The sequence below is a fragment of the Enhydra lutris genome, unplaced genomic scaffold (assembly GCF_002288905.1).
Source record: "Enhydra lutris kenyoni isolate GAN:26980312 unplaced genomic scaffold, ASM228890v2 scaffoldscaffold12, whole genome shotgun sequence".
In the NCBI taxonomy this organism is placed as follows: Eukaryota; Metazoa; Chordata; class Mammalia; order Carnivora; family Mustelidae; genus Enhydra; species Enhydra lutris.
This window is the reverse complement of record NW_019154096.1, coordinates 27,293,029-27,311,808: the sequence shown is the minus strand read 5'-3', so window position 1 is coordinate 27,311,808 and position 18,780 is coordinate 27,293,029. Positions and strand designations below refer to the sequence as shown.

Below are 18,780 nucleotides of genomic sequence, written 5' to 3'. Positions count from 1 at the left end.
GATCATGACCTGAGCTGAAGGCAGAGGCTTTAACCCACTGGGCCACCCAGGCACCCCGGGTTTTGCCATTTTGGAGGGAATATCACAGAAATGATCTTGGATCCCCAGTGCATTATATATCAGGAGGCTTATTCTGTTACTGGAAATTATTGATTTTGATCACTTGGATCTGCCAAGTTTTCTACTATACTGTTACAAACTATGCAAATACCTTGGTTTCATCATACTTTTAATAATTTTAGCATCCATTGATGATTCTCTCCGGAAGCAGTTACTACCATGACATTTGTTATAATGATTTTTAAATTTCCCCATCGATTTATATTTTTAAAATACAGTCCCTATTTTGCTTTCTGGTTTATTTCCTATGTCATCAATGAAGAATATTCTACCTCCCAGAATCTCCAGTCATTGTTCCCTTTCATTTTGTGCTTTCTTATTATAAAACATTTTATTTCGTCTTTGATAATGAGGGCCTGTAGAAGAAATCGGAGATACTGTCAAACTTATATTGCCTGGGGGCACCTGCGTGGCTTGGTCAGTTAAGCGTCTGCTTCAGCTCATCATGACCTCAGGGTGCTGGAATTGAGCCCTGCATCAGGTTCCCTCCTCAGCGGGGAATCATTTTCTCCCTCTGTCCCTCTCCCTTGCTTGTGTGCTCTCAAGTAAATCTTTAAAAAAAATTATATTGCTTGTCCAAAACCTCACTGGGCAGCACAAGGTCTACTTAACTAAAACCCTTATTATATTATTGTCTTTAAATCAAACACTGCTGCTCATCTCACACTATCCAGGGATCGATCTCTTTTTTCCTCCTGTTCTACTAAGAATAAAATCAAGACTCAGGAAGATTTTGGCAATTTTCACAGGCTTGACTTTCTTCTCTCCTAAAAGTTTGGCATTTAGCTGTCTTTTGGCAGGAAGAGAATAGGTCTTTCTTGCCTGATCCAGAATGAGCCTTCATAATAAAATACTCATTTCCTTTGTCCTAAAACTTAAACATGGCCTCGACTAAGAGTGTTGACTAGGGAAGTTTTAAGTTGTCTTCTTGACAGCAGAGAGTCCTGACTTTTTTTTTTTTTTTTAATTTATATTTCTTTTACTAAAGATGTTGAGTATTTTTTCATGTTTCTTTTTTTCCCAATTTTATTGAGATAGGAGTGACCTGTGACATTGTATTAGTTTTGGGTGTACAATATGATTTGATTTGATCTATTTTTATTTTTTTTATTTATTTTAAAATGTTATTTATTTGAGAGCGTGCAAGAGAAAGTGAGCCGGAGGAGGGGGAGAGGCCAAGGGAGAGGGAGAAGCAGACTTCCCACCGAGCAGGGTGCCGGATTTGGGGCTCAGTTCTGGGACTCCGGGATCCTGACGTGAGCTGAAGGCAGGCACTTAACCGACTGAGCCATCCAGGTGCCCCGATGTATTTTTATATTATGAAATGATTAGCACAGTAACTGAGTTGGATTTTGTGCCTTGTGTTTCAGCCTGCTGCGATGACTCAGGGAACTCAAGGAACAGTCCGACCAGCTGCCAACTTTGATGCCATGAGAGATGCAGAAATTCTTCGTAAAGCAATGAAAGGTTTTGGTAAGGAAAACAGGTTTTTAATCTTATTTATAATTTTGATTGATTGAATCTAAAGTACAAATAAGCTTTATATTACAAATCAAATTTATGTGTCCACCTGTGCACATGACTCAGTGTAGTCTGGCACCAGGCACCTTGTAAGCGTCTAAGAGATGTTGTCAAGGAATACCCAGGACAGAATTCATCCTTACTTAAACATGTATGGTTCTTTCAGGGACAGATGAGCAGGCAATTGTGGACGTTGTGGCCAACCGTTCCAATGATCAGAGGCAAAAAATTAAAGCAGATTTTAAGACCATGTATGGCAAGGTACATGTATTTTTTTCTTTTCTGGCCACAGACAGTGGCCTGTAGACTTACATTTATGTTGGGTTGGATACTATCTTTATTAGTGCTGGTGGTGCATAGTAGAGACAACTAGATTTCAGACACCCCAGGAGTGGTGTGTTCACTATTTCTCTTAAATGCCTTTCTAATTTTGGAGTAGTCCTTGATCTCATAGTCCTACTTGTACCTCAGATGATGTCTGATATATGATAGATGCTCAGTAGAAAGTAGATTACGGCCATAATAGCATAACTGATAGTAGATAAATTTATATATAAAATAGGTAGATAGATAAATAGCATAAAAGAAAAATAGTTTGGTTCTCAGCCTTCTCTTTACAGTGGGATTCAAGGACTTTTTATACAGCCCCTGCTTTTTCTTGGTGTTTGGCATCCTCTTCCACTCCTCTCCCTCCCTCTAAACATACCCTGTATTAGGATGCATGCAACTTTTTGTCATTCCCTGCACACATCCCGGTCTTTCATAACACTGTGCTTCGTATACATTGTTCTCTAGGCCTAGTACAACGCTTCCTTTTTTTTTTTTTCTTCATGGCAAGCACCTTCTTTAGGATTTAGCTTCATCAGCTACTCTGTGAAGTTTCTCTCCTTTCTCAGGGCAGAGTTTTGCTGCCATTTTCACGGCGGTACAGTCGCATTTTGTAAAACCTCTGCCATAACTGATCTCCTTGCCTACTCCCTGCAGCAGTGAGCTCCCCTCAGACAAACCATGTCCTCTTCATCTGGGCATTTGCAGCACCAAGTACAAGAGTAGTAACAAATAGCCACTTAATAAATATTTCCTGAATGGATGGTCAGTGACAAAATCCAGCAAGATTCTAGGGCTAAAAAGCGCTATTGCTTCTGAAATATGAAGGGGAAAGCTGGATAGCATTATTTTTCCATTTAGATAGAAGTCCTAAAATTTCCTAACATTCTCTGGATCCGGTTAACTTTTGTCAGAATGGGAATAGAGGTTCATTGGTTTGTCCCACTTCACCTATTCTACTCTGCCTTACTCTCTCTGCCTAGCCCAGGTCCACTTCTTTAGTCTTAAAGCTGATTAAGTGACACAAACTATAGATTTCCTTACAGTTCCACATCAGATTCACTTCACTAACAAAATTATTTTCCTTGTTATGAATTTCTTTAGTTAATATATACCCTATGCTGTGCTGTCCTGAATTTTCTCCTATATCAGTTTCGAATTAAAACTAAATTCACAGCCTGTGTTTGTTTTTGGTTTTTTGTTTTTGTTGTTTGTTTTGCGCCCAGCCACCTTTTCTCTTGGCTTCCTGGTTTTTTTAAAAAAATTGATTAATTAATTTAAAAGATTTTATTTATTTATTTGACAGATAGAGATCACAAGTAGGCAGAGAGGCAGGCAGAGAGAGAGGGGGAGGCAGGCTCCCTGCTGAGCTGAGAGCTCGATGTGGGGCTCGATCCCAGGACCCTGAGACCATGACCTAAGCCAAAGGCAGTCAGAGAATGACAAATACCATATGATTTCACTCACGTGTGGGATTTAAAAAACAACACAGATGAGCATAAGGGAAGGAAAAATAAGGTAAATTCAGAGAGGGAGATAAACCATCATAAGCGACTCTTAACTATAGGAAACAAACTGAGGGTTGCTGGAAGGGGGGGATGGGGGAATGGGGTAACTGGGTGATGGACGACATCAAAAAGGGAGCTTGATGTAATAAGTACTGGGTGTTGTATGCAACTGATGAATCACTAAACTCTACTTCTGAAACTAATAATACACTATGCTAATTAATTGATTTTAAATTAAAAAAATAGGGGTGCCTGGGTGGCTCTGTCGTTAAGCATCTGCCTTCAGCTCAGGTCATCTTCCCAGGGTCCTGGGATCAAGCCCAGAGTCAGGCTCCCTGCTCAGCCAGGAGCCTGCTTCTCCCTCACCTACTGCCCCTGCTTGTGTTCTCTCTTTCACTGTCTCTCTGTCAAATAAATAAATAAAATTTTTAAAAAGTTAATTATTGAAAAATTAATTTGCGTGAGTGTAACAAACTCTAAACGTATATATTTACTTGTTTTTAGTATATACTATTCAAATTTGAAATTTTAGGCTTTCATAAAGCAACTCAATTCCATTTTCCATATTTTTCTTAAAAAAATTTAGGCAGTAAAATGTGGAGAACACACATACTTAGTTTGTATTTGTAATTAAACAGGATTTAATCAAAGACCTTAAATCAGAGTTAAGTGGAAATATGGAAGAACTGATCCTTGCCCTATTCATGCCACCTACATATTACGATGCCTGGAGTTTACGGAATGCAATGAAGGTACTGTGTGTCATTTACTTTGTATATTTTATCCTATTTCAAATGTAAAACCCCACAAATTACGGCAGTTTTGAATTTACAATGACAGCTAAATCAATACATTATATCATATCATCTGAATATAGAGAGAGCTTTGCAGGTCTGGAGGCCAAAGAAGTATTCGGTGGAATAGTAAGATTTAATTACTTCCAGCAGTGTTTTTTTTTTTTTTTTTTTATTTTTTTTTTTTTTTTTTTAATTTGTTTTTCTTTTGTATAATTCTCCCTTTCTTCATTTCACACAGGGAGCAGGAACTCAGGAACGTGTATTGATTGAAATTTTGTGCACGAGAACAAATCAGGAAATCCGAGAAATTGTCAGATGTTATCAGTCAGAATTCGGACAAGACCTTGAAAAGGATATTAGGTCAGATACATCTGGGCATTTTGAACGTTTACTGGTATCCATGTGCCAGGTGAGTATACCATGAATGTATGTTGATATAGGGAACATTCTTCACTTTCTATGACCAGTGAGCATTCCTTATTACTCTTAGTATTTAACTCACTCAGAATCTTGCCATCGTTACGAGGGGCAACACAGAATCCAACATACAAATTTCTTTGTAGTCACAATTGAGACTTATTTCTGCAGATCTGGCTTTTGTAAGGGATTAGAAGTTAACTTCTTTAGGGTGCCTGGGTGGCTCAGTGGGTTGAGCCTCTGCCTTCGGCTCAGGTCATGATCTCAGCATCCTGGGATCGAGTCCCGCATCAGGCTCTCTGCTTGGTGGAGAGCCTGCTTCCCTCTCTCTCTCTCTGCCTGCCTCTCTGCCTACTTGTGATTTCTCTCTGGGTCAAATAAATAAATAAAATTAAAAAAAAAAAAAGAAAAATAAACTTCTTTAAAGTTATATGGAATCAGAAATCAACTTGAGGCTCTGTATTTTAGGCTGGAGATGAAATTTTGTACTTTAAGCTTAGCATTGTACTGTCAGTTAAATTGGACCATCAACTGAAAATATGCAGAACCGTCACAAAAGTGCTAGAGGAAGTGAAAACTGTGAGGAGAGCCAGAAATGCAGAAACATTTCTCGGACTTCACAGCAATGGGGTGATGAGCACCTTCCTTATTCTGATTTCCCAGATGTGCTGGAGAAGTGACAGAAAATTCTCCAAATAGAGTATTTGGAATGATATTAAACATACTTATAGATGAGATGATCAAGGTTTATTTGAAAGAAATGATGCAGAAGACCAGCAAACTGATTCAGTATCAGGAGTCTGTGGCTTTCCTGCTAGTACACAAGGTTGGACAGTCCCGAGAGATCTGAGAGTAGACGACATGCTCTTCAGAGCAAAGGGAGATAGTGGCAGGAAACAGTGCACCAGAGTCAGTGGATGTGGACATGAGAAAAGAAAGCAAATGGTTGGGAAGAAATTGAATTTACCTATGATGGAATAACAGTAGGAGAGTAGATTGGCATTTAAAAACGACAACAAGAAGAAACACAAGAAGAAGACAAAAGCAGGAATAGAGGGGCGCCTGGGTGGCTCAGTGGGTTGAGCCGCTGCCTTCGGCTCAGGTCATGGTCTCGGGGTCCTGGGATCGGGTCCCGCATCGGGCTCTCTGCTCAGCGGGGAGCCTGCTTCCCTCTCTCTCTCTCTCTCTCTGCCTGCCTCTCTGTCTACTTGTGATCTCTGTCAAATAAATAAATAAAATCTTAAAAAAAAAGGCAGGAATAGAGACTTAACACTCATTTTTTAGTATTATTAAGTGATTATTAAGACTTTATATGAGGTGCTGAGTTTCTTTATGCAGAATTCAAAGCCTGGCTACTTTACAAAGTAAAGGGACCTCTTTCAGGGAGTGAGCAGAGGAATGGCTTCCCAGGAAAATGAGATTGGTGTTCTGTGTTTGAGTCCAAAGGCAGTCATCTGGAGAGTTTTTCCTGAACATCTTTCATGTCCTATCTGTAGTCTCCCTTTTAGAATATGCTTTGTATATTCCTTGTGCCCAGTGGTCTTACGGATACAGCATCTCACCTTCAGGAGCACCTCTTTCTATTTTGTTCCACAGACAGGCTTGGAGACTCTAGAGGGAAGCCTTTCCTTCTTTTGGATTTGTGTTTCTATTTTTGAGAGAAACCAAATGCCCATCTAAGCTTAGCTCTTGCTCAGACCCAGAGCTCCCTTTCCAGCTCTCTCCTTCCTCTTCTCACGGAAGAGTTTGGTATACAGATTGGCACAGTCTGGCAGAACTTGAGTTATTTATAGCTTCTTCTGAAAAGTTCATGTGTCCCTTGTATGTATACAGTCAGAATTTACATGATGTATCATTACACTTGGCTGAAGGAAAGGAGGTTCACGAAGCCTCCATATTATGTATTCCCTCCCTTGGCTTAAATTCTTGAGAGCAGGGACCTTGTCTTTCTTGTGTCCCTACCACCTAGCACATCCTGTTGGTTCACTTTCTCTGGAGAACCCTGACTAACAGAGCCTCACACAAAACAAGTGCTCTTTAGCTTTTAGCTGCATGAATGAAAGCAAACTGGAACTCAGTATAACACATATTGATCTTAAATCTCAGCTAAGGAAAATTATAATTTCTTCACTTGAGTGGTAGTTTATATCTCCTAGTAGAGATATTTTTCTTTTCTTTTTTTTTAAATTAGGTTTTTTGTTTTGTGTTGTTTTTTTGTTTTTAATATTTTATTTATTTATTTGACAGACAGAGATTGCAAGTAGGCAGAGAAGCAGGCAGAGAGAGAGGAGGAAGCAGGCTCCCTGCTGAGCCTTATGTGGGGCTCGATCCCAGGACCTCAGGATCCTGACCTGAGCCGAAGGCAGAGGCTTTAACCCACTGAGCCACCCAGTTGCCCCTAGAGATGTTTTTCTTTTTGGTTTTTTTTTTTTTGGGGGGGGGGGGGATGAAGATATACATGACATTGGGAATGAAGATATACATGACAAACTTTATGCATTGATCTTCAATAAATTGTCCTTTAAGTCCAAAAGTGACTAGATTTTTAAAAAGATTTTATTTATTTATTTGACAGAGATCACAAGTAGGCAGAGAGGCAGGCAGAAAGAAAGGGGGAAGCAGGCTCCCTGCTGAGCAGAGAGCCCAATGTGGGGCTCGATCCCAGGACCCTGAGATTATGACCTGAGCCGAAGGCAGAGACTTAACCCATTGAGCCACCCAGGCGCTCCCAAAAGTGACTAGATTGTTAAAAAAATTTTCAGTAGAACTTGTATCATGTTTTCCAATTCTTGCCTTCCTCTCTTGCAGGGAAATCGTGATGAGAACCAGAATGTTAACCACCAGTTGGCTCAGGAAGATGCTCAGCGTCTCTATCAAGCTGGTGAGGGAAGACTAGGAACAGATGAATCCTGCTTTAACATGATTCTCGCCACAAGAAGCTTTCCTCAACTGAAAGCTACTGTGGAGGCTTATTCCAGGGTATGAGCTTTTCTTTTGAAGATTTGGCTTCAGTTTTAGGTTGTGAAAATATTTTAACCCCTGTACTTCTTGTTTGCAGGTGGCTAATCGAGATTTGCTAAGTAGTGTTGCCCGTGAATTTTCTGGAAATGTTGAAAGTGGTTTAAAGACCATCTGTAAGATACTTTTATGTTTTGCTTTGTTTTGTTTGTAGATGAAAAAGCTTTGAATAGTTGTTTCCATTAAGTGATGAAATTAATATAGCCTCCTGGGAATCTGCTTAGGCAGAGGCTGAGCCAGTCCTATGTTTTTATATATGTAGTTCCCTATGAATGGTGGTGGTGTGATCAGAAAGGGTTATTTGGAATTACTTGGTCTTCATTCTGTATGCCTTTCATGAAGACTGAGCAAGAATTACAGTAGATGTAGCGTTTCCATTGAAGTGCATGGGAAAGCCTTAAGGAACTACCAAGTGTGACCACACAAAACCTCATTTTGAGCTCCCCAAAAAATGTTTTTTGTTTTTTTTTTAAGATTTTATTTATTTATTTGAGAGAGCATGAGCGGAGGTGGGTGGAAGGGAGGGAGGTAGAGAGAGAGAGAGGCAGACTGCCTGCTGAGCAGGGAGCCCAATGCAGGGCTCAATCCCAGGACCCTGAGATCATGACCTGAGTTGAAGGCAGACACTTGGCTGAATCACCCAGGTGCCCCCAAAAACACCTTTTAAAAAAAAAGTTTATTTATAATCTCTCCACCCAACATGGGCTTTAAACTCACAATCCCAAGATTGTGATGATCCCAAGATGAAGAGTCACACAGTCCACTGACTGAGCCAGCCAGGTGCCCCTCAAAAAACACCTTTCAGATAGGATCCAATGAGACCCCTTTCCCTTTTGAAATAATAATAAAAAACAAAAACTTTCTGGTGTTCTTTGAGATGTCCAATGAAATGGAAATTTAATTCTCATGGAGAATATATGACTAAAGAGAGTGTTATTAACACATTGGTATTAACAATTGAGTGTCCTAAAAATAGTACTGTAGTAATTGTAGGTAAAGCAGTCATGTAAAGTTAGTGTATTTCTACCATCTGCAGGAAGAGATTTTGCTAAGTTAATTTTCCTAAGAGAAAATGTTAGACTTATTATCATTCTCAAATTTTGACTCAAATCTGGTTGTTTTTTTTTTTTTTTTTTTTTTTTTAAAGAATTTATTTAGGGCGCCTGGGTGGCTCAGTGGGTTAAAGCCTCTGCCTTGGGCTCAGGGCATGATCTCGGGGTCCTGGGATCGAGTCCCGTATCGGGCTATCTGCTCAGCTGGGAGTCTGCTTCCCCCCCCACCCCCGCTCTCTGCCTGCCTCTCTGTCTACTTGTCACCTCTCTCTCTCTGTCAAATAAATAAATAAAAAATCTAAAAAAAATTTATTTATTTATTTGACAGAGATCACAAGTAGAGAGGCAGGCAGCGAGAGAGGGGGAAGCAGGCTTCCTGCTGAGCAGGGAGCCCGATGTGGGGCTCGATCTCAGGACCCTGAGATCATGACCTGAGCCAAAGGCAGAGGCTTTAACCCACTGAGCCACCCAGGCGCCCCGACTCAAATCTGTCTTTTATTTTATTTTTATTTTTTATTTTTTTAAAGATTATTTATTTATTTGACAGACAGATATCACAAGTAGGCAGAGAGACAGGCAGAGAGAGAGGGGGAAGCAGGCTCCCCACTGAGCAGAGAGCCCAAAGCGGGGCTTGATCCCAGCACCCTGGGATCATGACCTGAGCTGAAGGCAGAGACTTTAACCCACTGAGCCACCCAGGCACCCCACAAATCTGTTTTTTATACTGGAACGTATCTCCTGTCCTTCTGTCAGCCAAACGATTTATTTGATGTCTAGAATTCAGATTTCAGTCATTATTTCTTTTAAGTAAGATATTTACCAGGGCACCATTGTCACAGATTTTCTCCCTTGAAGGGGAAAAAAAATGGAAAGAATCTAAGCTATTGCATCTATGGAGAAAAACATGGGATTTATTGGCTAGAGGGAATCCTCTAGAATTAAAGGTATCCTGGCTGATGCAGCTAGAAAGATGGACGAATGCTGAGGAAAAATCAAGATTTCTGAGGTGACTATAAGGAAGGATCAAAGGCAGGCTGGAAGTGATAAATGAAACTGGAGCATGGATACCTTGTCAAGGCATCACATGTGAAGTATCTTTGACTTGCAGTGCAGTGTGCCCTGAACCGCCCTGCCTTCTTTGCTGAGAGGCTCTACTATTCTATGAAAGGTGCCGGCACAGATGACTCCACCCTGGTCAGGATTGTGGTCACTCGAAGTGAGGTGAGGCTTTCTTTTCTTATCTGATCCTACTTGATTTTTTTTTTTCTTTAAGATTTATTTATTTGAGGGGGAGAAAAAGGGAGAGAGAAAGAGAGAAAACGCAAGGGGGATGGGGTAGAGGGAGAGAATCTTCAAGCAGATTCCCCCGCCCAACCTGAGTGTGAGCCCATGGAGGGCTCTGTCCCAGGACCCTGAGAGCATGACCTGAGCTGAAATGAAGAATGACATACTTAACCAGCTGTGCCACCCAGGTGCCCCTGATCTTAAATGGATTTTGAATGTTGATTTCCTAAAGGTTCCTCAGCTGACAATTAGGAAGGATGTTCTCCCTTTGTCACCTCTGGTAGAGGTTATATAAAGCACAGTGTTCACTCTCCTCATGCCGTGAGAGAGGATTGTGTTGGGGAAACAAATCACTGTGCCAAGAGATTTTCCTACTTGAGAAGGTCTGTGGAGAATACTGATTTATATCCAGTTAGAAAATGTTGATCTTTTCATTTTGCTAATGTAAAAAATTGTATGACCGATTAATCCAATTGGATATAAAAATTCTTGAAATTTAGCATGCCTTCTAATTATAAAATTATTTTTAAAACCTTTTTCTCTTTACCTAAATATACCTCAAATGCTTTCCTTTCTTTGACTTTCTATATTTATTGGACTTCTTTCTTACTTGAAAGAAAACATGCTACTAAATTATGGTAGAAAAGGTAAATCATTTTTCAAAAGACAACAGTCATATGGTATTTTTAAAAAACTTTGTGTATCTATACTCAGACCCAAGTTTTCTAAGCATGATCTCTTTAAATCGCAATAAAATATATACAACATAAAACTTAACATTTTATTTATTTATTTATTTATAGGTTTTATTTATTTATTTAACAGAGAGATCACAAGTAGGCAGAGAGAGCGGGGGAAGCAGGCTCCCTGCTAAGCAGAGAGCTTAGCAGGGAGCCTGACATGGGGCTCAATCCCAGGACCCTGAGACCATGACCTGAGCTGAAGGCAGAGGCTTAACACAGTGAGCCACCCAGGCGTCCCACATTTTAACCACTTTAAAGTATGCCTTCCAGTGGCTTAAATTAAGTACATTGACATTGTTGTACGCCATTACCACCACAACTTTTTTACCTTGTAAAACTGAAAATCCATACTCATTATATAATAATTCACCATTCTCCTTTTTCCCCAGCCCATGGCAGCCCCTCTGCTTTCTCTTCCTCTGAATTTGACTACTCTAGGTACCTTGTATAGGTGAAATCATACAGTATTTACCCATTTGTGACTGGCTTCTTTCACTTAGCATAACATTTTCAGGACTTATCCATGTTGTAGCATGTGTCAGAATTTCTTTTTAAAGCTGAATAATACTGCTCTGTATGTGTAGACCACCTTCTCTTACTCATCTGTCAGTGGACACTAGGATTGCTTCCACCTTTCGGCTCCTGTAAACACAGGTGTACAAATATTTGCTTGAGTCCTTGCTTTTCACTTTTGTGTATATACCTGGAAGTGGAACTGAGGTATCATATGGTAATTCTGTTTTATTTTTTAATATATGTGCTGCCGAAGTGGGCACTCTGTTTTATTTTTTTGAGGAATCACCAAACCTTTTTCTACAGCGGCTGCATTGTTACATTCCTACCAGCAGGATAAAAGGGTTCCAGTTTCTCCGCACGCTTTCCAACAGTTGTTATTTTCTATGTTTTTTAGAGTAACCTTCCTATCAAATGGTTTTATTTTTTTAATGGTTTTTAAATAACCAGTATTTTGAGGATAATAGATGAAACTGGTACCACCCTTCTTCAGTATTTTTACAGAATAGCAAATCCACCCTTCACTGGGTAATGCCAGCAGTGGTATGAATGCTAGTTGCCAAATGTTTGTCACTTGGTGTTTTTTTTCTGCCCTCTGCTTTGGTTATAATTAGGCTCTTTTCACTATTAAAGAATAATTCTAATCTCAGTTTTCTTTTAACAGCTTTTTTCTAATATCAAAAATATCTCTTGCATGCAGATTGATCTTGTACAAATAAAACAGACCTTCAGTCAGATGTATCAGAAGACCCTGGGCACAATGATTGCGAGTGACACAAGTGGAGATTACCGAAAGCTTCTTCTGGCCATTGTGGGCCAATAGGAGGGATTTTTTTTTTTTTTTTTTTAAATAAATGAAGCATATCCTTCAGTGATTGACCTGCATGCAGCAGTATCAACCATCACCTAACCAAAAGAGCTTTTTACTAAGGACCGTGTCAGGGTATTGTGCTTGGTTTGCACATGTGGTTACTGCCTTAATTCCAATGTTATTTTTTTCTCTGTATACAATCAATTTGAAGCCATATCACAATGATGTAGTACTAATGCAATGGTTGTAAGGCATAATTTGCACTGTTCTTATCCTAATCAGGATCCCAAATTGAATAAAAAAATCACAGCAGTTTCCAAGTCTGCATAATAAAGCTGAATAAAAGAAAAAGTTGCAAAACTCTGCCTTCCAAAGCACATGTAGGTCCATTGGACAACTATAGTTGGTAGTATGTCAAAACTGTATTACTTTTTTAAAGATTCAGCTCTTTGGACCTAGAAGAGTAATTTGCATCTTATTTTACATAAATTGGTATTCTATATTTATAAGCATTAAACTTTTCATGTAGGAAAAGGATGAGTATTGCCTGTAGCAACTTTTTAAAAAGGGATTATATGTTTATATGCGTAAAATATATAGCCTACCTTTATGTCTACTAAAACTCCCTGAATATCTTCATTGTTCCGTGGTTTTGAAAAAAAAATTATGAAAGACTTTAAAAATTAGTAACAATTTAGTCATGATTCAAGAAAGTGAAGCTTGACAAATAGGAGGTGCTCAATTAGTGAATGAAGCTTATAGTATTCTGGGAAAATTGGATCCTAGCTCCTTGGAGTAGTTCAGGAGCTCACTCAGTGGTGTAGCAGGATGATTACAAAACCCATTGGTTTATCCCCACTACTATGCAATTACTTATTGAGTATACTGAGCATTATAATAGGTAGTCAGGAGAAATACCAAGAAAGAAGATTTGTAATATACTGGGGACTAAACAAAAATTAAGATAGAAAAAACCCTGTAAATGTTAGGTAAGTTCTGTTGAGGATGAGAACCCTATTAGTTCTATGTGTGAAGCTCCCCAGCACAAAGCAGAAATTTAATACAGAATTGGTGAGTGTACTAAGAATTGAGAAGAACAGTAAATATCAATTGTAGTTCAATGAATATTGTTTTTGTGTAAATACCAAGGGGCATATAAGGTGGTATAAGATACAACCTTATTCTAAGGGAGATAGACCTCTCTCTGTACAGTTGTGGTGAAGGCAAGATACCCGGGTAGAAGGACAATGAGTTAAGATGGATGTTAATTACTTCGAAATAGTTTCATTGAAAAAGTTCAGTTTTGATGTAGATGTTGAAAAAGTAACAGTGATGGAATTTGGTAAATACGAGAAGGGGTGTAAGGTATTAAGGAAAGAAAAGATAGGAGCAGTATATTTTTAAACTTTCTGAAAATTGAGATATAATTCATATACCATTCACCATTTTAAAGTGTACACTTCAGTGGTTTTTAGCGTATTCACAAATTTGTGCAGTCATCACCATAATCAATTTTGAACATTTTCATCATCCAAAAAGAAACTTTAGACCTACCAGTAGTCACTCCTCATTCCTTCTCCTCCTGTCCAGCCCCTGGCAATCACCAGTTCACTTTGTTTCTATGGATTTGCCTATTATGGGCTTTTCATATGAATGGAATCATTCAGTATGTGGCCCTTTGTGTCTGGCTTCTTTCAGTTAGCATACTGTTTTTAAGGTTCATCTGCTTGTAGTGTGGGTAAATACTTCATTCTGTTTCATGGCTGAATAATCCACTGTAAGGACTTTTTTTTTTTTTTTTTTTTTGGTCCATGCATCAATTGATGGACATTTGGGTTGTTTTCACCTTTTGAGTCTTATGAATAATGCAGCTGTGAACATTTATGTACAAGTTTTTGTGTGGACATGTGTTTTCAGTTCTCTTGGCTTTAGAGCTAGGAGTGGAATTGCTGGATCACATAGTACCTTTATGTTTAACTTTTTGGAGATCTGCCAAAATGTTTTCCAAGACAGCTGCACCGTTTTACAGTCCTACCAGCAGTGAACCCACCTTCCATTTTCTCTTCATCCTAACCCAACACTATCATTATCTGTCTCTTTAATTATAGCCATCCTAGTGGATGTGAAGTGACCTCCCCTTGTGGCATTGATGTGCATTTCCCTAATGACTATTTTCTTGTGCTTATTGGCCATTTGGATTATCATCTTTGGAAAAATGTCTTCTAATACCTTGTCCATTTTTTTTTTAATACTTTGTCCATTTTAAAATTGGGTTGTCTCCTTATTGTTGAGTTGTAAGGGTTATTTATATATTCTGTAGGGTAGACACTTATATGATTTTGTACTCTGTTTATGAAATGGTCAGTTTAGGTGCAGCCACTAGAGGAGACAGAGGAGAGGCTCAGGAAAACTATTATATTCAAACATCCTGGAGACAAGAGGCACTGCCACACACAGGGCCATAGGCGAAAGACACCAGGGTGGTCAGGAGGCCAAGGGGAATGCTTAGGCCATGACCTTTATTGGGGTTTCTGGAAAGGCATAGCAGGACAGGGTAAACAGTTAAGTATTGGCTAGTTTGAGTAATTTTGTAGCATTTGGGCTACATGAGTGGTCTTTTAATGTCCTCATACCTGGCCACGGAATAATGAAGGCAGAGGAAAATTGCCTCCTGGGGTGAGGGCCTGATATAAAGGTATGGCTCTGGATTGGTTAGTTTGCATATCAAAGCCATGCTCCTTGCTGGAACTTTTGCCAGCTCAATGAATGGGTTTACGAGGGAGGAGGTAGTCTCTTCCTAGTCAGAAGTTTTTTAAGATAGAAAAACATAGTACACCAAAAATTTTATATCCACTCAATACAGATTTACAAATATTTTTTCTCCTGTACTGTGGATAGCCTTTTTACTCTTTTTCTTTTTTTAACTTTTTTTTTTTTTAAGTAATCTCTACACCCAACATGGGGTTCAAACTCACAACCCCAAGATCAAGAGTTGCATCCTCCACCAACTGAGCCAGCCAGGTGCCCCCTTTTTACGTTTTTGATGGTGTCCTTTGATGCACAAAAGTTTGAAATTCTGATGAAGTCCAATTTTTTCTTCTTTGGTCACTTGTGCTTTCACTGTCCTGTCCAAGAAACCATTGTCTAATGAAAGGGTAACATGATTTACCCATATTGTTGTCTTCTAATATATTTATGGTTTTAGCTCTTATATTTAGGTCTTTGACATTTTTAGTTCATTTTTATATATGGTGAGATAGATGTCCAACTTCTTTCTTTTGGATTTGGATATATGGTTATCCAACCATCATTTGTTGAAAAGACTATTCTCTCCCCCGTTGAGTGGTCCAAGCACTCTTGCCAGAAATCACTGACCATAAACACAAAGTTTTATTTGAGTTCTCAATTCCATTCCATTTGTCTATACATTTATCCTTATGCATTGATTAAGCTGTACTTAATTACTTGATAAAGTAGCTTTGTAGTAAGTTAGAAATTGGGAAGTGTGAGTCCTCCAACTATGTTCTTTTTCAATATTGTTTGCCATTCTGGCTCTCTTGAATTTCCATATGAATTTTAGAATCAGCTTTGTCAATTTCTGCAAAAAAAAATCCATCTGGGATGCTGATTGCTTTGACTCTAAATCAATTTGAGGGTGAGCAATACATTTGATTGTCTTATTGGATGCTATCAGAAATAAATTGACTGGAAATAACATATTAGCTATTTAGAAATGAGTCTCGGAGTAATGAGAAAAGAGTTATTGGGATATAAGTCATTTAGTGGAGGTCTTTGAAACCCAAACTAAAGAGTTAAATATTACAGCTTTTTTTGGCCTCCAAACTTGTTTGTATATGTAGATGATTAAATTCTGATCTCAGTACCATTGTATTTTCTGTAGCACTGAAGAGCGTCTTTTCCATGTTTCCTTAGGAAGTTGAGATTTTAAATCAGTCAAAAAAAAAAAAAAAACATTTGAATGCCTTTCCTTGTAAGGACTAAGGAAATTCAGAGTGGTCACTGTTAAGCATTCCAGGAGAATAAAAGAACTAGAACACAAGGGTTTGCCCTCAGGCGCTCTACACTATCATTATTTATTGACAGTGATTAATTATGTTTAAGGAGGTGACACCTCTACTTACCTTTCATGCCTAGGTATCATGAGTGATCCAGTTCCCTAGTGAAGACTCAATAAGCCTCACTTATTACATAAAGTATTTCATGCACAGGGTAGGATGGCTAGCTCAGTGCAAATTCATTCATAGCCCTCACCTGGGAAGAAATCCAGAGAGAAATGCCTTAATAGTTCCATAGGTCTAATTTTTTTTTATTATAACGCCACAACCTTTAAGAGATCTTTTCTTAATTTTTATAATTTTAATGTTTATAGCAGAAATAAAATTTATTTTTAAAATTTGGCTCTGGTAATTCTATATCCTCAGATGTTTCCATGAAGAGTGGTATGTGTCTGTGTGTACTGAAATAATGGTAAATGTACAGAAAAGTTGCCAAAACAGTGCAAAGAATTTCAATGTCACTTTCACCCAGGTTCTCATATAGTTAACATTTTATTGCTTAATTGCTCACTGTGTGTGTATGCACGTGTGCATGCATATATTCCTTATTATTAGTCTTTTTCTAGACATTTTGAGGGTCGACAGAGGAAGCTACAGATGTGATGTTCCATGATTCCTAAACACTCTTGCGTATTTTCTGCTGAACAGGGACAGTCTCCTACATAAAAGCAAACCTTCCATATCAGAAAATCAATTTTGGTACACTAACATTAAATCCACTGAGGCAGTTCAAATTTTGCTCACTGTCCCAATAGTGTCTCTCTTCTTTTCTGGACCAAAATACTATCCAGGAATATATTTTACCTTTAGCTGTCATGTATCTTCATGTCCTTCATGTCCTTCATGTCCAATAGTCCTTTAATTTGAACAGTTCCCCATCTTTTATGTCTTTGACAGTTTTAAAGAGTACAGCACATACTTTCAATAGGGTGGCCTACAGCCTAGTCCCTCTGATGGTAGGAATACCACAAAATGATGCTTTATTTTTCCCAGTGAGTCTCAACAGGAGGCATGCAATGTAGACTCCTCCCAACCCTGGTGGTTAACCTTAATTACATGGTCTTGTTGGTTTCTTCATTCCACCATTTCTTCTTTGTAACTGATTAGTATTCCAAAATCATGCCAATACCCTCTTCTCATCAAACCGCCTCCTACCAACTTTAGCGTCCACTGGAGACTCCTACCTGAATCATCCACTTCTATAGTGGGAGTCAAATGGTAATTCTCTATTCCCATTATTTCCTCTGCCTTATTGGATTGGAATTCTGTTAGTTTTCCTTTCTCCCCATTTGTTTATATCAATGTGAACTTGTAGATTCCTATTTTACTCAATGGATTGTAATCCATTATCAGTTTATTTTGATGCCCAAATTGTCTCTGATTTGGCCAGTGGGAACCTCTTTAAGCTGGCTCTTAACATTGCAACATTTGCAGATATGTATATTGCTAAAGTTCATCCATGTAGTAGCTGTAGTTAATTCATTTGGACTGCTATGTAATATGCTATTTGTGACTATATATCAGCTTATTCACTCTTCCATTGAGGGGCACTTGGATTGTTTCCATGTTTTTGCTACTGTATGTTACTGTTCCAGAACTCTACTGTTGAGTTTGAAATGTATTAAAATTTGGGATTAATATCATATACTTCAAGTCTGTTTATTGTATGTTGTGTAGGTACTGAGCACTAGAAGTAGGACTGTTTTGCAACCTCACCAACAGTATTATCAGACACTCACTTTTAAATTTTTAAATTAAAAAAATTTTTTTTCTTCCAAGTTTTTATTTAAATTCCAGTTAACAGTGTAATGTTAGTGTCAGGTGTAGGATTAGTGATTAATCACTTGCATAGAACATGCAGTGCTCAATCCAAAATGTGTACTTCTTAATACCCAGCACCATAACCTATCTCTCCTCCACCTCCCTGCCCCACTCCCATCCAGCAACCTTCAGTGTGTTCTTCTACAGTTAAGAGTCTGTTTTATGGTTTGCTTTTTAATCCCCTATGTTCATCTTTTACGTTTCTTAAATTCCATATATGACTGAAATCATAGGGTATTTATCTTTGACTTATTTCATTTAGCATAGAGGATCACTGAAAATACTGTTAACCTGCATTTTTCATGGAAAGATTTAAATGACCGGTTTTCAAAACCGGTTTTCAAAAATCCCTATTTACGTAGGGATTCTGAAAGAAAAGGGTCAAGAAAATAAAATCGAAAGTTGGAAAACTTTAGGCTTATGCCAAGGAAAAGTTGTACCTGTGGACGAACTGACTCAGGGAGGCTGCCACTCAAGCGCTCAGTTTCCAGAGCGCAGGCGCAGAAACCTCACAACAGCCGTTACCCTCCCCGAAAACTTTATCGCGAGTCTTGGGATAAACTTATGGTGATTGCCGGAACTAAATTCTCGCGAGAGGTAATTAGTTGCCATAGTTGCGCATAACACTTTTGCGGCGGCCTCAGGTTAGACGGCCGTATCACTATCACTCCCCAGAAAGCCCTCTGCTTCCGGCCTCTCTACCGTGGTCCTCCGACCACACCCGGTTCCCTCAGTCTCTTCTCTTCAGCTGCAGCCGGTTGGAAACGCAAGG

At 38.8% G+C, this 18,780-nt stretch overlaps 1 protein-coding gene across 2 annotated transcripts in view; it reads left to right on the top strand.

Moving 5' to 3' along the window:
* The window catches only part of LOC111144864 (annexin A7), a 28,013-nt gene extending 15,587 nt beyond the window's left edge, over positions 1 to 12,426 (top strand). For both annotated transcript variants that reach the window (XM_022499419.1, XM_022499418.1), the window contains 8 exons: positions 1,491 to 1,593; positions 1,808 to 1,902; positions 4,115 to 4,228; positions 4,512 to 4,682; positions 7,499 to 7,669; positions 7,749 to 7,824; positions 9,869 to 9,981; positions 12,001 to 12,426. In XM_022499419.1, coding sequence (XP_022355127.1) covers positions 1,491 to 1,593; positions 1,808 to 1,902; positions 4,115 to 4,228; positions 4,512 to 4,682; positions 7,499 to 7,669; positions 7,749 to 7,824; positions 9,869 to 9,981; positions 12,001 to 12,123 — 966 coding nt within the window. In that variant the 3' untranslated portion in view covers positions 12,124 to 12,426. The remainder of the gene's footprint in view (positions 1 to 1,490; positions 1,594 to 1,807; positions 1,903 to 4,114; positions 4,229 to 4,511; positions 4,683 to 7,498; positions 7,670 to 7,748; positions 7,825 to 9,868; positions 9,982 to 12,000) is intronic.
* The last annotated feature ends 6,354 nt before the right edge of the window (positions 12,427 to 18,780 follow it).